At 44.5% G+C, this 21,878-nt stretch overlaps 1 protein-coding gene across 6 annotated transcripts; it reads right to left on the bottom strand.

Moving 5' to 3' along the window:
* Positions 1-859: 859 nt before the first annotated feature.
* On the bottom strand, positions 860-20,917 carry BLOC1S2 (biogenesis of lysosomal organelles complex 1 subunit 2). Of its 6 annotated transcripts, XM_080621901.1 has the most exons (8): positions 20,775-20,917; positions 19,827-19,943; positions 14,917-15,036; positions 14,330-14,434; positions 13,681-13,788; positions 9,772-9,999; positions 9,453-9,532; positions 860-2,283 (listed from the first exon to the last, which is right to left on the bottom strand). In XM_080621901.1, the coding sequence occupies exons 1-5, from the start codon at positions 20,908-20,910 to the stop codon at positions 13,757-13,759; spliced, it is 510 nt and encodes a 169-aa protein (XP_080478027.1). In that variant the 5' UTR covers positions 20,911-20,917; the 3' UTR covers positions 860-2,283; positions 9,453-9,532; positions 9,772-9,999; positions 13,681-13,756. The 6 variants fall into 6 exon arrangements, with proteins under 6 accessions (XP_080478027.1, XP_080478028.1, XP_080478025.1 ...); XM_080621902.1 differs by lacking the exon at positions 9,453-9,532; XM_080621899.1 differs by lacking the exon at positions 860-2,283 and having other exon boundaries at positions 6,275-9,532.
* Positions 20,918-21,878: the final 961 nt, after the last annotated feature.

Raw genomic sequence — 21,878 nt, forward strand, 5'->3', positions numbered from 1 at the left:
CCCGAACTGTGCTCGGGGCTGCTTTGGCTGGCAATGTCCCTGCTCAGATTGGCATTATGTCAGTGCCTCTTGTATCAATATTTGTTGAAGGCAGTGGGTAGGCTTACTTTCTCACAAAGGTTTGCATCAGATGATCATTCAAGATCCCTTCCGATCTGGCCTGTTCTATGATTCTATGAACTTTTCATTTAATTCAAAGTATAGAATTTCACGCAGAACCTTAATACCTGTTTATACATTGCCCAAATGCATCTGGAGTAGGTGAAGGAGTTCGTCATGAAAAGTATTGCTATGACCTCTACATCCCATCTGCCCTTGCATCAAAGAACAAGGAGCAGATAGCTGTTGACAGCTTTATTATGACAGCTAACAAGAAGGTTGTGGAAGTTTGGAAGAAGGATGATTACTGCTGTCACCATGGTTGCAAGAATTTCCTTGATGGAGATACCAATACACATGCCATGCAGAAACCTGTGAAAATTATCCCTGTTGCACTTATAGCTGTTTACGAACACACTTCCAAACTCTTTTAGACGTCCTTGTAACTGCAGATAAGCTGAAGAGAATTGTACTGCTTTTGTTTGGTATTACTTTACTTTGTTGTATCTATGGCAATGTTGCTTTTCAGAAGAAGCCTGAATGAAGAAAACCATAGATCGTCATAGAAAACCCATTCCATTGAGCAAAAGGAAACAAATACTATCACAGGGAATAGACAAGGGCAAGATTATAGATCTTAGAGCACGGGATTAATTTCATTGAAGTTTATTTGGCCCTGGAGAAGGAGAGGAGAGTAATAGTTTTGGACAGAGGCAGCTTCAAGTACGGGACGTTAACCATTGATCAACAATACTGGTGCAAGTTTCTGCAAGATTATCTTCATCAATCCAGGCTTCCTCCATCAGTCTACCCAGGGTGCAAGCTGGGCCAACAGTTTTTATAAAGGTGCATCAGTTCAGTGAGGATTTTGACAGATTGCTTTACTTCAAAATATCTAAGGAGATGCCTGTGCAGTCAGATCCCATGATGAGACAGAATTGTCTAATTAGGCACAGTTGTGTTCTCATAAATGAGTTCTTAGGCACAGCTCATGCTGCATCAACTACAAACACAGGCAGAGTAAATAGACACTGTCTGCACTTGGTAATGGTAATAAATCCTGAGAGTTTTACCAATACAGTCTTGTGACGGTGTCCTGGGTTCAGCAGTAGCAGTCATTTTTCTCTTAGCTGGTGCAGTGCTGTGTTTTTGACCTTCAGCCTGGGAACAGCACTGGTAACACCGATGTTTTTAGTTGTTGCTCAGTAATGTTTACTCTGACCAAGGACTTTCTGAGTCTCATGCTCTGCCAGTAAGGAGGGGAAGCTGGGAGGAAGCAGAGACAGCACACCTCACCCAAACTAACCAAAGAAGTATTCCATACCACAGCACATCATGCCCAGGATGTAGAACTGGGGGCAGTTACCCTGTGGCATTTCACAACATGGACTCAAGTTGATGCAGAGACTCAAATCCAGCTTTATTACAACCAAGCCCTTTTTATCCCCCTGTTTGGTACTTTCCCAAACTGCACATACATACAACATTCAATCTCATTGGCCCCTGTAAAACTCTCCAGGTAAATAGTCCAATCACAATGCTGCAGACCCTCTTACAAGCCCCACATCCTCTGGCCTTCAATGCCCCAACTCATCGCCCCAGGGCTTGTCAAGCACCAAGGCCTCAGAGCTCATTCCCAAACTGTTCTTTATGCAAATCTTATTACCTTCACTCCCCACATCTCCCCCTTCCTTGTTTTGTATATTCACTATCAACACCTGCTTAAGGGCTCGATTAATAAGAAACTGTGTAAGCTAATAAAAACTAACAAAACAAACATTCTTAATGCAATTTTTTCACTCGCGCTCCTAGCCTAGCAAATGAACAGTTAAAGAGCAGTTAACATTCTGCACTAACAATTGGTTTCAAACTATATAATGAAAATACAGATACATATCCATTTTTACAGATCTTAACAAATCAGTTTCTTGCGGCTGTGTTGTTACACCCCCCAGCCATTCCGTGTGTCCACAGGATTTGAGGCTGCCATTGCTTCCAACAGCAGTCTGAAAGGACTTGTAGGTGTGGCAACTGAGAGGCACAGGGTGTCTTGTCCTGTCGCATTGGCTAATGTTCTCTTTTGGCTGGTCGGGAAACCATGGTAGGGTCAGTCCTCTTGTGATGAAGAGACAGAAGACAAGGCCGGACGAACTCATCGTGCAGGGATCCAACAAGGTCCTTTAGCTGTGGAAACACGAGCGTACCCTCATCCCCAGGTTATTAAAGGGAAAGGGCCTTGTTTCAAAATTAGGTACTGTAACATGAGCTTTCCCCTGTTCAAAATTCTTAGAACCCCCAAAATGGCGCTGTATAGGAGGTCCATCCTCTGTCCAGTGATTTAAAAAATTCAAAACATAACAAACTTTTGCTATACGTTCTTGTGGGGTTAACTCTGCAACATGGTTTTAAGGGTGCTACGTGTGCGTTCAATAATGGCTTGACCTGTGGGAGAATGTGGAATACCTGTGACATGTTGAATTCCCCACTGTTGAAGAAATGCTTGTGTTTTGTGTGCTGTACAACCTGGGCCATTATCTGTTTTTATGGGTTTTGGAACTCCCAAGGTGTATTTATTGGAGTAGTTCATAATTTAAAAACACGGACTACAGCAGAGAGTTCTGCTACCTGAGGTGATCCTGTGACAATGTGTTTATCAATTTTCCAGTGTCCTTTAGCATCTTTCCAAACTATTACTGCTCAGACTGCCTTGCCAGACCCATCAGTGAATACTGTGAGGGCCTCAGTTATTGGCGTAATAGTTAATTGTGAAGCAGGCAAAAGGGGAAGAGAATGTAGGGATTGCACAATTTTGTGTCCTGGGAAATGAATACTAATTTGCTCTGTAAAATCTGCTAGAGCACACTGAAAAGCAAAAGACTGGTGAGTTAAAAAGGTTAGTTGCTTTGTATCAAGAGGCAGATAGATAATATTAGGTTCAACACCATCTAAAGTCAATAACCACTCTCTTCCTTTCTGAATGACCATAGCTATCATTTCAATGGCTGTTGTAACTGTTTTTCCAAAATTATGTGACAAAAATATCCATTCCAAAATAATCAATGGATCTACGTCTTGCGTAACCCACTGCTAAGAGCCCATAGGGTTGAAAAGATAAATAAAAAATGAAAAGGCTAACAGGGTGGTCCATTTTTTGCCTATGAGCAACTTGACTGGTTGATTTTACAACCACTCTATCAAGGGCGGTCCGCACAGAGGGGGTGAGTGTTCACGGAGATGTCAAACATGGATCCTCCTCCAATAATTTGAAGAGGGGATGGAGTTCTTCCGTAGATATTCCCAAGAGAGGACAGATCCAATTTATGGTTCTTAAGAGCTTTTGTAAATCATTTATTACTGCCCTCAGGGTGATATTCTGAGGTTGAATGTTTTGGTCAGATATTTTCCATCCTAAATATTTCCAGGGTGGAGCTTCTTGAATTTTTTCTTCTGCAATTTGGAGTCCTGCTGTTGAGACTGCTTGGGTCACTTGCCATTTCACTTTTTGGGCTGTTTGTTCCGATTCTGCAGCAATTAAAATGTCATCCATATAATGATAGATTAAAACGTTCTCAAAGCACTCACGTATAGGGCTCAAAACTGCCGCTATGAATTGCTGACATAGTGTGACTGGTTTTCATGCCTTGTGGCAACACTTTCCAACGATATTTTTTATGCGCCTCTGCAGCATTGATCGAAGGCACAGAAAAGGCAAATCACGGTGCATCTTGTGGAGCAAAAGGTATCATGAAAAAACAGTCTTTTAAATCAATGACTATGAGAGTCCACGTTTGTGCTAACATTGTTGGTGAGGGAAGCCCAGGTTGCAAAGCTCCTGTATCCTCAATGACCTCATTTATCCTTCTTAGGTCATGTAAAAGCCTCCAAGCATTATTTTCCTTCTGAATCACAAAGACAAGTGTGTTCCATGGGCTGGTGGTGGGGACCATGTGACCAGCTTTCAGCTGTTCATCCATCAATTTGTGTAATTGCAGCAGTTTTGCTTTGGGGCAGTTCTTTGGGAGGGGCCACTGATGTACCCACACAGGTTTATCTGATTTCCAGATTAAAGGTGAGACCTGCTGCAAAATAGTGGCCCCTAGGAAAATTCCATATTTAAATGTACTCCCCATAGGCTTAAACAATATCTGTCCCATAGGGTAAGAGATTCAGATAACACAAAAGGCCTAATCAAGGCAGATCTCCCTTCTGGTCCAAAAATAAAAACAAGCTCTCTCCTCTGCTTTGGAGAGGTTCGACCACCAATTCCCGCTAATGAGGCATGAGCGTCCATTAAAGGCCAATGATCAGGCCATTGTGATGCAGAAATGACTGTAACATTTGCTCCACTATCAGCAATTCCTTGCAAATGACCCCTGGCAGCACAAAAAGATCCCTTATCGCTGTAAGAGGATCATCCAATTAACAGTGCTGCCTTTCCATGCCCAAGTGGGCCATGTGTGCCTGGTGGAATAAGCACAACTAATGTGTCTTGAATTATTGCCTCTCCCGAGGTGGCCAGGTCCACTCCTGCTTGTGCTGGTGCGCAAACTGCGGCAGCTCCCCGAGGGGGCCATTCGGAGGGGTAATTTGTTGTCATGGTGCGGCCCCTCACCGCACTCTGCTTGTGGTTTCCCGGTAAAGTTAAAGGCTGGCCATCCCAGTCAAATTTCCATCAGCATTTTGCTTTTATTTTTGGACAGTCTTTTTTCAACTGGCTGTACTGACTGCACAAAAAGCACTGCTGTGACTTAACCGACAATGCCGCAAATGCTTCTTCAATCTGAGACAGATCGTGTTGTCTAGACCGGACATTCATACAAGCATTTAACATATCATCTATGCGCGGATCTCGTAACGGCCGCAGTACTTTCTGACAGTCAGGGTTACCATTCTCAATAGCAAGTTGTTTGAAAACATATCCACGTGCTTTCTCATCAATCTGTTTCTCCAGAGCCTCATTAAGTCGCTCTAAAAACATAATAAACAGCTCATTTGTCTCTTGTTTGATTTGGACAAAAGGCTGTCTCTGTTTGCCAGTGTCAGGGACAGTTTTCAAAGCCCACAGTGCCAACTGTTTAACTTGCTGCAAGCCTGCCTGGCAAATCCTAGCTTGCGCAGCACTGGTGCCAAAATCAGACTGACCCAATAATACACTGGCAGTAACCGTGTGCAGTGGGTCATGCGCCCTCAATGCTAAGTTTTCTGCCTCATTTTCAATTCCCATATAGTATATTGCATGTCCATCATTATCAAACGAAACAGTATCTTGAAATCATTTGGGATAAATACATGAGTATCACAGACAGACTGTATCAAATGAGTTGTATATGGGGCCCCGAGTCCATGGTCCGTCACCGTTCGCCTGATATCTTTGATAAGAGCATATGAGAGACCTTCATATCGCAGGTCTTGATCTGGCACATACACCACCGGCAAAGCACACAATACGTCTGCATCCCCCGCCCATCTCGCTTCTTCCTTTACAGCTGCCCATTTGTCATAAGGATCTGGGGGATATAACTCAGGCTCCTTTTCTGGATCCATAGGCCCCGGGTCAAAAGGACCGTTCAGGTCAGCATCAGAATTATCAGGCGGCAGAACCACAGGGGCAACAACAGCAGATTGATTTTTTGATCTCACGGCAGAGTCCAGCAAAGAGGGCGGTGGTGAGGGAGATGAAGGTGCCGCCTCTGCCCCCTGTGCTTGTGAGCCGGCATGAAGTTTTAAAGTTTCAGAAATAACTCGCTCAATAAGGTGGGAGCAACTTTATCATTGTTCGTAGCACAGTCCCACAAATTAATACCAATTTAATCCCAAATCTCCGGGGTATAAATAGTAGTAGAATTAATAGATGGATCGACTTTTGATGTCCAGAGAAGGATACGTTTCAATTCTTCCTCGTCAACTTTTTTCCCATACTGTTTAAGGATTACAGCAAAAACTTCTAGAACATTTCCTTGCTCTTTTGTTAAAGCAGACCCCATAGTTCTCAGCTGCTTACCCCCATCCTGTGAGACACAATCCACGTGGTTTGAATTCACTTCCTTTCAGCGTACACCTTTGCTTACTTTCAGCAAGCAGTTCGGCTGAGCCACGCCACCGGATCGACAACTAGTCACTTTTCATGCCCCACATGGCGGGCACCATTTGTGGCATTTCATGACATGGACTCAAGTTGATGCAGAGACTCAAATCCAACTTTATTACAACCAAGCCCTTTTTATCCCCTTGTTTGGTACTTTCCCAACCTGCACATACATGCAACGTTCAATCTCATTGGCCCCTGTAAAACTCTCCAGGGACTCCACCATGACATGCAGTGAGCTTTGAGATTAGAGGAGGGCCTCTATTTTGATCTCTTGTAATGTCAGTGCTCAGCGGTAGCATGTTAAGCTATATTTGTTACTGTCAAGAGACCTAAGAGTTTAAAGTGACTTTGTATCACATAGAATGCACTGAGGCTCACCAGAGCTGCATTACGTTCAGGATGAAGTTCTCTTTTGGATTACTGATTAACACAGATGAACTTTCACTTTGGTATTAACGTTTCTAAACAGATCTTCCATTTGGCACAAAAACGCACCAGAGATGTTTTTCACATGGGTCATAACCATAATTCTCAATACTTGTGTGCTGTTGGATACACACTTACACACCCCCAGCAGAGAAACACAGAGCAAAGGTTCCAACTTCCTTGTAGCCAAGGTACTCAAGGAGAGTTTTAACACTTGCGCTTTCAGCTTTTCAAACTCTAATATGGAGTCTGCTTCATTTGGCTTCTTTCTTTCACTGAAGACTGTCAGTCCAAGGAGCATAGCTTTTCCACTGCAATGTGTGGCTCTCTTAACACACATGAGGACGCTTTGGTTACTCATTTTCCAGATCAACAACTGGTGTTAAATGACAGATAATACATTTTACTGCCTAGGTTGTGGCATCGAATTTCTGTTCCAGCTGACTCCCTGTCCCATCTTCCTGATGCATTTCATTTGCAGCTGTCTGAAATATTACTTGAAAAGTAAGGGGAAAACCCCAAAACCCTGCACAAGGGGATTAATTCCCTAAAAATTATGACCTTTAGACCTTCCTGTCCTATGCTCACATACTGCAAGAAACAATAAGCTCCGAGAGCCATTCAGGCTAATCTGAACTCTTCATAGGCTAAAATGTGGCCTCTCTTACAGGAAACTGTGTATGGCAACCCCTAGGTAATAGATGAAAATGACTGTATATGCTGTAGATTAGAAGCATGAGTAACTAATATGGATGTTTAAGCTTCAACACTTATACAGTCCAGGGAACAATAACTGTAAGAAATTTCAGAAGGCAGAAATAACTGGTCCTTCCACTGCCTTTTGCCCTTCAGATGAAATTTCACCTCTGTAAGGTAGAAAATATTTCTTGCCATAATTCCCAGGTTAAATGCTTTTTAGCATCTTTCAAAGCAACTTTAAATTTCAAGTTATTAGCTCTTCTCACATTGATTCTCATTTTAATTTTTTATTATATTTCAAATTGCAAGCAGTTCATACTAATTTATTGCATGGATTTCCTGTATCATGTCTGCATTGCATTGCTCTCTTTAACTACTCCTGATGCGATGCCTCTAAGTTAAATTCTTTAACTTCCTATCATATCAGAGAGATGCCTGCTTTCTTTATGGCAGCTTGCACAAACTTTCTTTGTTCAGGAAGGGAGGGATAAAGACGGAGTGCAATGGACCCTACTGAAAAGTAATCCTGGCTATCTTAGGATGTACTTGTCCCACTGGGATGACATACCCATAGAAGGGTGGAAAACTGTGTGAGAATTCACCCACAGCCATCTGCTCTCTAGGTCATAACCCAGATCTTCAAAGATAAAACAACTATCATCTACAACAGCTGACATTAGGACCATTTAATTCCAGATTCTTCCAGGCTTTGCTCCTATGCTAAATGAAACATCAGCTTCTCCCACTTCTGACTTCTCAGTTACACCCTTATCAAAAAACACTTCTACCTAGGAAGAATCTCGCAAAGTACTCGCTCCTCTGGAGAACTTTTGGAAAACTGGTATAAATCCTTTTCCACTGAATTCTATGCCTTTGTCAATCATCAGAGCTTATTTCACAGCATAAGGTCCATACAACACCACTGGACACACCAAGTCTGAACATATTGTGAACAGAGAACCATACTTCTTACTGGGGTGAAACAGTCTACCAAAAAAGAACACAGCTTTTAAGTTACATCCACTTGCTTTATGCTGCAGCATGTTTCCTATAAGGGGCAAAGGAAATGGCCCAGGAGGTAGCTTCCCTGTTTCAGACATCCCTGAACAGACAAGGAGGCAGACAATGCAAACCAGCAAGAAAATGACTGTGGCTCCCAGGGGTTCCATTGCAACGTAGAACAGGAATGTGGGATCAGGAAGGCCTGAAGTTGCATCCTGGAAGGCTTACTTTATGAAGCCTACAGTAAAAACATACTGGTTGGAAAAAAATCACTTGTTGCCAACAAACTTGGATGAACTGCTTCATTTTTAACTCTTTGTGATCTTTTCTAAGGTCAACCTTGTTTACCGCAGTATCAGAAAGCAAGGACAAACATTAATCTTAAACAAACCTTGCATTTATGCTTGTCTTCCACTTATTACTTACATGGTGTTTGTATGCTTGTCCTCTGATGGGATGCTACATATACAACAATGTATTTATCTTCAGGCCATTATATACACTTGTGATTATCATCCCATTGGGTATCTTTTAACATTTCTATTGAACAAAAGAGTTCCAGGTTAAAAAGTATACTCCATTCTAGAAGAGTTGTTTTTCAGCTGTTGGACATGTTGCAGTTTCCACTAATGATTTAAAAGCCCCTTCTGAAGACTGTGGGCATCTCCACAAAGTACTGTCCTGAAAGTTGGATGACTTCAGAATAACCTGTTAAAGCAGCTGGGCAGAACTGTCGTGAGGTACTGGGGGGGAAAATCCTCTTCTGGAATTGAACCAGAAGATTTTCACCCCTGGTTTGCAGCTGCAGGCCAAATCCTCAAGAACTGTTTCAGCTCAAAAGCAGTTGCATAGATCACTTGATGAGATACTTTGCCCCTTAATTCTCATCTGTCAGCCATCCCTTTCCTCTGTTCTTTCCCTTGTTCTTCCCTTCAAGCACATGCTACTTTCTTATTATATTTTCCACCAGAAAATGCTGCAGAAGGGAAATGATAGAGATTTAGCCTCCCCCTATACCTCTTTACCTTCTCTGAAACTTCTCACGGATTCTCCAGGTGAAATGTCTAAGCAGTAACCAAGTTGTGCTTCTGCTTTTGGACTACATATTTCCTCAATACAATGCTGTTCACACACCTACCTATGTCTCTTCTGTGGTGCTGCTCTCCAAAGGACATGCCATCCTTGCTGTGATTTGGATTCTACCAGTCACACAGAGGGCTGTCAGGCAGAGAGGGGAATACTTACTCAGAGAGAAAACTGGGAACACAGCTGAAAGCTCTTAGCCTGATTGGGATGCCCCTGTCACACAATCTTCCAACCAGCGAGGTACTCAGTACCTAAAATTTCCTCCCAATAAAGAGTCACTTGCGGAACAAGCTCCTATTCCCATTTTTGCTTCGTGGAGGTCGGATACTCAGAAGTTTATGAACGAATTTGCTATTTCTTAGCTCTCTTACCTGAAAACATTAAGCACTTGATGGCAATGCATGGCTAGATGGATTCCCATCTTCAGAGTTCCTGGAGGTTTTCATCTTTGTAGTTTTGAAATACTGCCATATTTCTTACACACAGAAAAGTAACTTTTTGAACAGGAGCAGGATTTCCTCCTTACTCTGCCTTTACGGCTTTCTCTTGTAGCAGTTTTCTCTGCTGACACATCGCCCCCCTGTGGCCTTCCTGCAATCCTGGCAAAAAAAGACAATGAGCAGACAAATATCAGGTTCTTTTTCTTTGACATTTTCTATGCCCCAATCATACAGATTCTTAGACCTTCCAACAGCATGTTGTGTGGTATGTGGTGAGTGGACCTCTTCCTCCAAGAAGATGATTAAAACAACATACGGCTAAGCCAGCAGTTCTACAAAACCAGATCCAAATGGGACTGTCACCTATTCTTGAGCCTGCTCTTTGCCTTGTTATAAACAGATAAACCAGATACTGTACCTCTGACTATGAAGAGGTGGGATGGGGCAGGCCAAGGAGCTCCATGCAGACTGAGAATTCTGCAGGTGAGGCGAGTACAGAGATAATGGTTTTACCTTCATGTGATCATATTTATCCCCCACAGTCACTCAGCCTCCTGAATCCCCTTGGCCTTGAGGGGTGAGGAACAATACCTGCTAACAACAGCTGCATGGATGCTGTCTTAGAGGGCACAAGTCCAATTTTAGTCATTACACTAACAGGATCCTCTGCCTTCAGACCTGAGAAGTGGTAATTAGGGCTTACAGCTAGTATGCATGCTCTCCAGTGGTGTTCTGTACAATCACAATCTGCTTAATCACAAACTTCCAGTTCATTCCTGAGCAGAGGAAAAAACTCAAGCCCTAGTGGCTCTGAGAACATGCTCCTGCTTAGCTAGCACCAGCCTTTCGCCTTTCTGCCCGAACTCTTACAATTCTTGTATCTAAATTTCATGTTAGGAAAGCTTCCTACAGCGCTGCTGTGATGTCCGTAATTGCCTTTGGCAATCTAGCATGCTCCAGGCACACATTATGGAAGTAAAGTCTTGCTGCCACAGGATGAGCTTGGTATATTAAACCATGCTTGGTAAGGGTGAGGCATATAACTGTTTCCTCTTTTTAAGAAAGATGAGCAGCCCTGAAACACCTTCACTATTATGTGCCTCCCCATGGCCTCAAGATGAAAAGGTGTCCTACTGGGTCCAAGTCAGTTGGAAGTGCTAGAAGCTGTTAACACAGAGGACAGCCACACTGTTGTTCTGGGCCACTTCAGGAATTTATACAGCAAGGCTGCTGTTATGATCCCAGTGACAGTGAATCCTTCTTACTATGGAACTGAGTTTTGGCATCCCAACTGGAATGTGGACAGAAGGTGTTAAGGAAAAGGGAAGCTGACTGGGACTTATCTTAAGACACAGCAGGGTTGCCATGCATCCAACTCCATACCCAGCTTGGAACTGTAGAGTCTGTGTCTCGTTGAGGGTCTGAGCATATAGCACACACTCAATAAGGAGGTGGACTTTCAACTACAGTGGCAGTGTACTGCAACTAGAGCATGGAGATGTCCAGGCCACATTCCACTCTGTGCTCAATACTTGATTTGCAGGTTATCTGCCATGATTCAAACTTAACTGGCCTGCTGCCATGTGATGGGACAAGCACTTAGGGCTTCATATTTTCATCATATGGAGATGATCACAGTTCTCTAGACAGCAGATGGCCAGCTCTCCACTGCAATTCCTTGGGACACAGCTCTGCCACCCCTTCATCTGGGCCTCTGTATGTAGCCAGAGTACAGGGCCAGCTGCATCCCTGCAGTGCAGAACAATCCCTTTGTATGCCAGCATCCGCTATGTGTGTCTAGCACTATCTTCCCAGAAGAAGCTGGGAATCAAAGATTCCCTAGGCTTTCTCTGTTTTCAAGATCAGTGATCTTGTTCTAGAACAACCAATGGCCAGTCAGCTCCAGAACCATTTCCAACCTAATGCGAGTCAGCAACTTTTCTGTTCTTAAAGGCAGGTAGGAGCCAGAAAGGGACTTACAGGGATTCAGGGACTAAGCTCCCAGCCACAAGCAGGTGCTACATACTATAAAGAAAACCCTCATTCTTTCAGGGAACAGAAGAGCTCCAAGCAGCACCCTCAAGCTTTTGTATCAGCAGCCAAACATCTGTGATTCTCCTCCACAATCGCAAAGAGAAAGGACGATACTATCAAAAACACTGGTGAGTTTGACGTAGTAACATTTAGCTCTTGTATTATCTACAGATGCATGAAACACTGGAAAAACAGGACTTCTACATTATCTACCACCTTGTGGTACCACTTTCCAGCATCAGAGATTACCAAGCAGGCTACTGTTCAGACTGCCATTCAAATGCCCATTTCTAGGCAGCAAGATTTCAGATCTGGCTGGCTAGATCCTCTTGTCCAGCAGAACTGCAAACACAGCATGAATCCTCAGAAGATGATGATCTCTCAGATTTTAAAACAGGCTGCCATTCTACATGGTATCATTGCCTCCAACACAGAAATGACAACTCATCTGTTGGTACCCTTTCCTGTTGGGTTGGAGGATGTTGCTATGGTAACAATACTAATATGACTAATTTGTTTCCACAGGTAGAAAAATCATCTGTGCGTTAACTATGGATAAAAGCAATACAGATGCAAATGGGCAGATAACTCTGGAAGACAACCCTGTTCTTTAAAGATGCCCATTCCAAAAAGGCCTTTCTTCAAAGTGAACTCAACCTTCTCTCAATTCCTACATCAAGGCCATACAGAATAGTACTTTATATTTTAAATATTTTAAAAGTGATGGTGAAGGCTCTCAAAGGTCATTTTTGCTTCACTGCTTTTCAACAGCACTAGGGAAGTGTCCATCTTGCCTATTTACAGCGGCTGTATACTGGCTGACAGCATTATGATCTGTACCACACTGGCACTTGAATAGACATTCTTCTCAGCATCCTGTAGGAAGTTTGAACTACTTCTTTCCTATATGAGCATTTGTACTATCCCACACTGCAACTCACTCAAAAGACAGCTTGAAATAGTAGGTATGGATAAAAAAAGTCTACTTGAAATAACTGTTCAGTAAGAAGGGCTCTGCTAAATTAGCAATTTGGAGCACTGCTAATCTGGTTCAGAAGCTTTCTGCGCTGGGCATGCCTCTTCAAAAAAAAAATATTAGGATCAAAATTCATTGGTATAGATCTGCTAAATAAGCTGAGCATGTCATAAAGCAATACTCCTTGCCCTTTCACCTGAGGTCCCGACAGTAAAAGAATATAATTGCAGGAGTACTTGACACAGAGTTTAAAACATGGTCTCTTCTATGATCTCCAGTAGCTGGAAGGAGTTTGTCTTTATTAACAGACCCTTTGGAAAACAAACAAACAAACAAACAAAAAGACACCTTACATAATCTTTCCAACAGGAATTTGTGATTCCTGAGAGACAAATGCAGCAAGTTGTTTTATTGTAAATTTATAATAATTAGTCTATTTCAAACAGATAAAGGTGGATACCAAAATGAAGTGTTCTCAATACCATGCTCATAACCAAAGGCCCAGGTATCTTCTCAACACAGAGCTCAGTGAACATAAAAATTAAGTTTAGGTCTTGCTGTTACTAAGGGATAAGGTCTTGATAGGTTATGAAGGGCTTTTCCTAGATAGAGTGTTTCATGTGGGACATAGGACTAACACACAGCCAGTATCAACATAGGGGTTAGGAACAGGCTTCTACTTTTCACTGCAGAACAACTGAGGCAACAGAACCGCTTGAGAAGAGGAAAACATTATTCAGCCTTAAGCCTGAATACAGCCTACTGTATTCAATCGATAGAAAAAGTTACCAGCTTTGATGTTAGCTGTAACCAAATCCTTGTCAACATACAGAATTGCTGTTGTGCAACTTGGACAGAAATCAGTCTGACTCATAGCCCAACTCCAACTTAAGGACTGTTGTAATTTCACCGTTTCTCCAGTTTTTTGTACTTGGCTTCTGCAGAAGAAAAGATAACAATTATTTAGGTGTGGCTAAGCAAAAGCTTTGAATCCTGTAAGCTGTTAAATATCTTAAAATACAAGTTAATTTACAGTATCACTCAGGATGATTTTTTTACTAAAGCATTTAGGCAAGTATAATTATGTAATAAAATTTTTAAGGTTCTTAAGTCAGACAACTAATACTGATTTAAACCAAGAGGACTTGGGTGCTTGGTGGAACTTTATGAATCCCTCTATTTGCAGGATTAAAGATCTGCCTTTAAAAATTCCATCAGTACATACTGTAAAAGAGAAATCAAGCCTCACTAATAATCTGTAGTTCTATAATACCTATAACTAGTCCACCTCCATAGAACTTGTTATATTAATCTTTTCCCAAGGCTTACTACTTCACATACAATGTTGGTTGCTCAAAACCAGCACAGTTAACTCTGCAGCTCAAATTTATTAAACAGAGGAGGAGTTTACTTTGTCTTTTTAAATCCCCTTGCAAGGGACTATGCTGCTACATAGTAACAGTAGAGGACAATAGTTACCAAGTTTTTTGGAATACGCATCCAATTTATAAGCTGCCTGCTCCAGAGCTGCAACCTGTTCCTCAATTAGGTTGATCTGTTCCAGATATGGCTGAAGAGCAGCATCTTGAAACAGGAGAAAAATCATTTCTGTCATTTCTCAATTCACTTTCAAGAAACAGTTCACATTTGAAACACAAGAAATTCTTATTACATTCTTCTGATAGAACAATTTAAAAGCTTCTTCCTTCCCCTGCCTCAAAATCAAGCAGTGATACAGACAGCCTTCTTCCAGGAAAGTATGAAAAGTTTAAGAGTACTGGCTAGACGCAACACAAATAACAATACAACATGAATCAGAAGAAGTATTATTTCCCATCATATCCAAAACTTGGAATAAAACAGGACATAAAATAAGATGTAATTTCTCTTATACTAGTCTATGTAGTCCATAGCTGTAAAGAAATATACAAGATTGGCACTGTAGAGCAGTGTGTCTATTTCAGTGTTTTCTTTGCTTCAGCACCTAATGGAGTGTAAACTATCTGACTCTTAAATGCTTCACTTCCCAAGAAAATGTACACACTTACCTTATTTGGTTTACTCACATTTTTTATTTAAATCCTTCAGATTTCTACTGATGTTTATAGCGATATCCTTCATTTCTAGGTACTTCAAGCTAGTCAGCTTATTCATGTTTTCCAAGAGTTTGTAGTCTTCACTGGTGGCTTAAAAAAAACCAGTTTATTTTAATTAAAAGTTGATTCAGTGTGAATTGGGTGCAGACTCTTCAAAAGGACAAGAGATTTCAAACCAATAGCCAAATGTAACAAAGATTAGTTTAGATGGTAATACGGGTATTAGTATAATGCTTTAGAGAAAGAGAGATGATATTTTTTTAATTGCAAAAATCATCTGGACTGATGAATACCTATTCACTTGCAATTTTTTTTTTTTTTTAAAGGAAAATGGACTAATTCATCATATTTCCACTCTTATTCACAGTATCACAGTATGCTAGAGATTGGAAGGGACCTCAAAAGATCATCTAGTCCAATCCCCCTGCCAGAGCAGGAACACCTAGATGTTACACAGGAATGTGTCCAGGCAGGTTTTGAATGTCTCCAGAGAAGGAGACTCCACAACCCCCCTGGGCAGCCTGTTCCAGTGTTCCATCACCCTCACTGAGAAGAAGTTTCTTCTCAAGTTTAAGTGGAACCTCTTGTGTTCCAGTTTGTACCCATTACCCCTTGTCCTATCATTGTTTGCCACTGAGAAGAGCCTGGCTCCATCCTCGTGACACTCCCCCTTTAAATATTTATATACACTATTAAGGTCACCCCTCAGTCTCCTCCAAATTATAGAGACCCAGCTCCCTCAGTCTTTCCTCATAAGGGAGATGCTCCACCCCCTTAATCATCTTAGTTGCCCTGCGCTGGACTCTCTCCAGCAGGTCCCTGTCCTTTTTGAACTGAGGGGCCCAGAACTGGACACAATATTCCAGATGCGGTCTCACCAGGGCAGAGTAGAGGGGAAGGAGGACCTCTCTCGACCTACTGACCACCCCCCTTCTAATACACCCCAGGATGCCATTGGCCTTCTTGGCCACAAGGGCACAGCGTTGGCTCATGGTCATCCTGCCGTCCGCTAGGACCCTCAGGTCCCTCTCCCCTACGCTGCTCTCGTTCCCCAACCTATACTGGAACCTGGGGTTGTTCCTGCCCAGATGCTGGACTCTACACTTTCCCTTGTTATATTTCATCAAGTTTCTCCCTGCCCAACTCTCCAGCCTGTCCAGGTCTCACTGGATGGCAGCACAGCCTTCTGGCGTGTCAGCCACTCCTCCCAGCTTAGTGTCATCAGCAAACTTGCTGATAGTATACTCAATTCCCTCATCTAAATCGTTGATGAATATATTAAATAATATTGGTCCCAGTATTGACCCTTGAGGCACTCCACTAGATACAGGCCTCCAACTAGACTCCGCCCCATAGACTACAACTCTCTGGCTTCTCTCCTTCAGCCAGTTCACAGTCCACCTCACTACCTGATCATCCAGACCACACTTCCTCAATTTAGCTGTGAGGATGCTGTGGGAGACTGTGTCAAATGCTTTGCTGAAGTCAAGGTAGACCACATCCACCGCTCTGCCATCATCCATCCACCGCGTTAGTTCCTCATAAAAGGCTATGAGGTTGGTCAAGCATGACTTCCCCTTGGTAAAGCCATGTTGACTGCCCCTCATAACCCTCTTATCCTTGATATGCCTTAAGATGGCACCAAGGATAAGGTGTTCCATCACTTTCCCAGGGATGGAGGTGAGGCTGACCGGTCTATAGTTACCCAGGTCCTCCTTCTTGCCCTTTTTGAAGACTGGAGTGACATTTGCTTTCCTCCAGTCCTCAGGCACCCCTCCCGTTTCCCAAGACTTGGTAAAGATGATGGAGAGTGGTCTAGCAATGACTTCCACCAGTTCCCTCGGCAACCAGGGGTGCATCCCATCTGGACCCATGGATTTATGGATGTCCAGATTGCTCAACTGGTCTCTAATCCATTCCTCATTGACTAAGGCAAACTGCTCTGCTGACCTGACTTCATCTGAGGTCTCAGGGGTACAGGGCTCTTCAGGACTGCCTCCAGCAGAGTAGACAGAGACAAAGAAGGCATTCAGTAACTCTGCCATCTCTGTATCTTCTGTCACCAGGGCACCCATCCCGTTCATCAGTGGGCCTACCTTGCCTCTGGTGTTCGTTTTATCTGCCAAGTATTTGAAAAAGTTCTTTCTGCTGTCCTTGACCCCTCTCACCAGATTTAATTCTAAGGAGGCCTTAGCCATCCTAGCTGCCTTCCTACACCCTCTAGCAGCAGCCTTATATCCCTTCCAAGTGGCCAGCCCCTCCTTCCATGACCTGTAAACTCTCCTCTTCCACTTGAGCATACCCAGCAGTTCCCTATTTAGCCAAGCAGGTCTCCTGGCCCTCTTCCTATGTGTCGGGATGCTCTGATCTTGAGCTTGGAATAAGCAATCCTTGAATGTCAACCAACTATCTTGGGCTCCTTTACCTTCAAGCAGCCTTGCCCATGGGATTTCCCCTAGCAATTGCTTGAAAAGGCCAAAGTGTGCCCTGCTAAAGTCCAGGGTTGCAACTCTACTTGCTATTCTACTGGTCCTGCCACACAAGATCCTGAATTCCACCATCTCATGGTGGTTGCAACCAAGGCAGCCCTCAACCTTTACTGCTTCGACCAGCCCCTCCTTGTTAGTGAGGATGAGATCCAGCAGCGCTCCTCTCCTGGTTGTCTCATCCACCATTTGCATGAGGAAGTTATCATCCATACACTGGAGGAACCTCCTGGACTGTGGCTGGGTTGCTGAGTAGTCCTTCCAGCAAACATCAGGGAAGTTAAAATCCCCCACGACGACCACAGCCTGTGATTGTGAGGCCGCTCTCAGCTGCCTGTAGAAGGCCTCGTCAACTTCCTCACCCTGATCTGGTGGCCTGTAACAGACACCCACAACAGTATTGCCCTTGCCAGCCTGCCCCTTAATTCTCACCCACAGACTCTCAATTCACTCGTCATCTGCTCCTGGACAGAACTCAGTACATTGTAGCTGCTCTTGCACATAAAGAGCAACCCCACCACCCTGCCTGGCTGGCCTGTCTTTCCTGAAAAGGACATAGCCCTCCATGACTATACTCCAGTCATGTGAGCTGTCCCACCACCTCTCTGTAATTACCACCAGATCATAATCTCCTGACTTAACACAGGTCTCTAACTCCTCCTGCTTATTTCCCATGCTGCGCGCATTGGTGTACAGGCATTTCAAGGAGCAAGCTGAGCTCACCAATTTCACCCTAGGATTATAGGAGGCCTCACAGTCTTCATCAATTCTAGAGTGTTGCCCCACTGGGGCAAGCTCAGCTACAACCCCATCTCCCTTCGAATCTAGTTTAAAGCCCTCCAAATGAGCCCTGTTAATTCTTGCCCCAGCATCCTTTTGCCTCTGTGAGATAAACCTTTCCCATGTGCCATTGTCCGGACTGGTGCCTTATAAAACCAGCCATTATCAAAGAATCCAAAGCCCTGCCTGCAGCACCAGTCTCGAAGCCAATCGTTTACGGACTGAATTTTCCCATTCCGACCCACATCATCACTGGAAGATGGAAGGAGTGAGGAGAAGATCACTTGAGCCCCAGACTCTTTCACCATCCGCCCCAAGGCCCTGTAGTCTTTCTTCATCCCCCTCAGACTGCGGGAAGCAGCTTCCCCCCCACCTGTCTGGAAGACCAGCAGCGGGTAGTAGTCTGTCGGGTGCACCAGGTTGGGGAGCGCCCTGGTGATATCCCTGATCCGGGCTCCAGGCAGACTACACACTTCCCTATGATGAGGGTCAACTCTGCATATCAGGCCCTCTGTTCCTCTCAGAAGGGAATCGCCTACTACAATGACCCTTCTTTCTTTCTTATCAGAGGCAGTCTTGAGGTGCGAAGTCGACCGCCTTTTCCTATGTGACCTTGTAGGCGGGCCTTGCACCACATCCTCACCTACCTCTCCTTCAAGATCCAGGGCCTCAAACCTATTACTGAGGGGCACCTGGGGAAGCAGGGCAGGAAGGGAGGAGGGTTGCCCACGACGCCAAACTGGAACTCGCTTCCAACCCTCATCGTCTTTTTGGTCCCCTACCTCTGCACGACAGCTACAGGGCAGGGGCTGTCTCGGGCCATCCCCCTCTGTCTGAGAGGCCAGGGGGTCCATCCCCTTTTGGGGGGTATCTCCCTGGAACCGTTCCAACTGGCACGCCAGGGAGTTACTCCACCAGTCGATCTCCCTTTCACACTCCCTGATGGTCCTCAGCGTCTCGACCTCCTCCTTAAGTTTTGCCACCAAGCTAAGCAGATCTTCTACCTGCTCACACCTCAAGACAGTTAAACTTACATTTACAAAATTGATAGCACAAATCCAGACTGGTAATGTGTACCATATACTCTTCAAGTCCAGGCAAATTAGTGCTGTGGCCTGCTTTCAAAATTAGAGCCTACAGAACCCACTGACTTGTTGAGCAGTTGACTTTGTCCAGTTAATGTTGCACAGCACCTTAGAATAAAGCATGAATGTTGGAAAACGTGTATGACCCTTGCTCTCACTTCGAAACAAAATAGATGCATGCATTCCACTCTCAGTTGTGCTCCTCTCCTAGTCCTTCTTAACCCAGACCCCTTTTGTTTGTTTGTTTTTCCATGTACTATCTTCTCCAAGACTAAAAAGATATTTTTGTTTTCAGTTGCCGATATCTTCCTAAATTCTTTTGAAAAATATTTGTGCTATTCCTGGGACTTCATTAATATAACTGATCTTAGTGTTGTCAGTACTCTAGCAACATGCCAGACTTAAACTGACAGTTTTGCAAGATATGATCTAAATAGGTACATTTTAGACAAACTACACAACAGATCTCTTTAAAAGAAAATTAAAAGAAACAAAAACTTACTCGCAGGTCAGTACTGCTGTGCCTTACCTGTCAGTTCACCTGTTAAATAAGTGGCCATTTTGTTGAACATGTCTTTACAGAGTTCATCGATGTCTGCCTCTGCTGGTTCCTTAGCTTCTTCCGCTGTTTCAACAGCAGGCTCTTCTGATCAGGGTACAGACATTGTAAGATTAGGGGAAAGGTAGCAGGTACAGAAACACACCATAAAGATTAATGGTCCCAATTTTTTTTTTTTTTCCCTTTCAAACTGACTACACCTACTTGCTATATAAGTTGCGTACTTCAGACCAACGGGTAACAAACCTAGGCAGTTTCCCTGAAGTAGCAGCAAGATAATTGCAACAAAATACTTGGAGAAGCTTTTAAGGGACAGGCACCCGGCCTGACTGAACTTGCAAGCAGCATCCCCCTCCTGTGCTTATACGACAGAAAAGGAATTTGGGTATAACTTCTGGCTGACTTTGCACACAATCCTACTGATGTTTATTTCTAGTCACTGAATCAGAATAAAGAATGCCCCCGATAAGTTCCACGAAGAGCTACAACAGATCCCCACCTACAGAAAGCAACGATCACTGCTTTTCTTCTCCAAACCCATTACTACACAAACTGTCCCTGCTCTGCTCCTCGTGGGAGCAGTTCAGCACCTCCTCCTCAACCCGGCAGGTTGCTCCTTCTTTTGTCGGCAGCTTTTGCCGGCTTGAAAACGAGGGCTGCCCCAAGCCCCGCAGCGTCCGCCGGCAGAAGCAGCGGCGCGGGGGCGCGGCAGACACACGCGGTGAGCCCCTGGGGAGACGCAGCCGCCGGGCTCCAGGACCGAGAATCGCGAACAGCGGGCCCGCCCGCAGCCGGTCCCCACCCTTCCCTCCGCGGGACGGCTGCTGCTCCACCGGGCCAGGGCCGCGGCCTGGCAGGGCCCGGCCACCGCCATGCGGCTGAGGGGCGAGCCCGGAGACGGCGCCCCCAGCCCCTTACGCTTGGCGGGCTGCGTGCCGGCCTCCGGCAGCCCCTCCGCAGCGGTCGCCATGGGGACAGACCCCCTCACGCAGCGCCTGCTTCCGCCTTGGACCCCACGCAGGCCCCGACCCCGCCCCTGGCCCCCGCAGCGCATGCTCGGCCCCGTCCGTCGGGGGTGGTACCGCACCGCCCAGCCTGTAACGTACACGGTTACGCAGAGCTGTTGTCTGGGGTATGCTATGCGCGTATGTCCGGGCCTGGCCCGGCCCACTTCCTGCCTGCATCGTAAGGGGTGGCCTACACTACCGCGTAGAGCGGGTGTTCGGAGGGTGAACAAGGCAGTTGAAGCAGCTCAGAAGGAGAATAGCGTGTGCTTGACGTGGCTGTGATGTCAGTACATTTCCCTCTTCATAACACTCTTCATAAGACCACGGCTGAACCACGTATTGCAAGAGTACCAGAAGCACTTTCACCGCTGCACACTAGAGCAGGCCTCACAAGCAAACCCTTTAGCCTTGTGTTTGAGGATATTTTCTTTTGGTTTAGTTGGTCCACTTGCATCTGAGGGTCTTATTGCAGCTTAGGAGGAGCTGTGATGCTAATGATGTGGTGAGGAGACAACTGATGGCATGCTACAATCTGTTCCATGGCAACTGCAGTAAGCGTTGCTGTAGATTGCCACAGCAGTGTCTACATGGGCTTTTTTCAGTCCATGGTGTAAGTAGTACTGTATATAGACAGTGCCAGTAATCATTAAGATGTGCCATTGCCAAGTATATAATTTTTTATTGGAAGAAAAAAAGAAAAATGGAAGTGAATTCCCTCCTCTCCCTTTACGTAGAAAATGCACATGTTTTTGTTGTTGGGTTTTTGGGGAGGGTTGTTTGGTTTGGGTTGGGGGGCAGGGGGGAAGTTGGTTTGTTGTTTACAACGAAACTCACTCTTCTTAGACGAAATGTCATCCACCACTGCAGTTTAGCTTTTAGCCAAGCAAAAGTTGTTTCTGAAGGTAGCTTCTAGTGAGAAGCTACTAGAAGTATAACTGTTCTTGCTTGGCAAGGAGTGCTCATTTCCTGTACTGACTTCAAACTCAAATGCATTTCCAGCATGCTGTGAATGGTC

The sequence above is a fragment of the Psittacula echo genome, assembly GCF_963264785.1.
Source record: "Psittacula echo genome assembly, chromosome: 6".
Lineage (NCBI taxonomy): Eukaryota > Metazoa > Chordata > Aves > Psittaciformes > Psittacidae > Psittacula > Psittacula echo.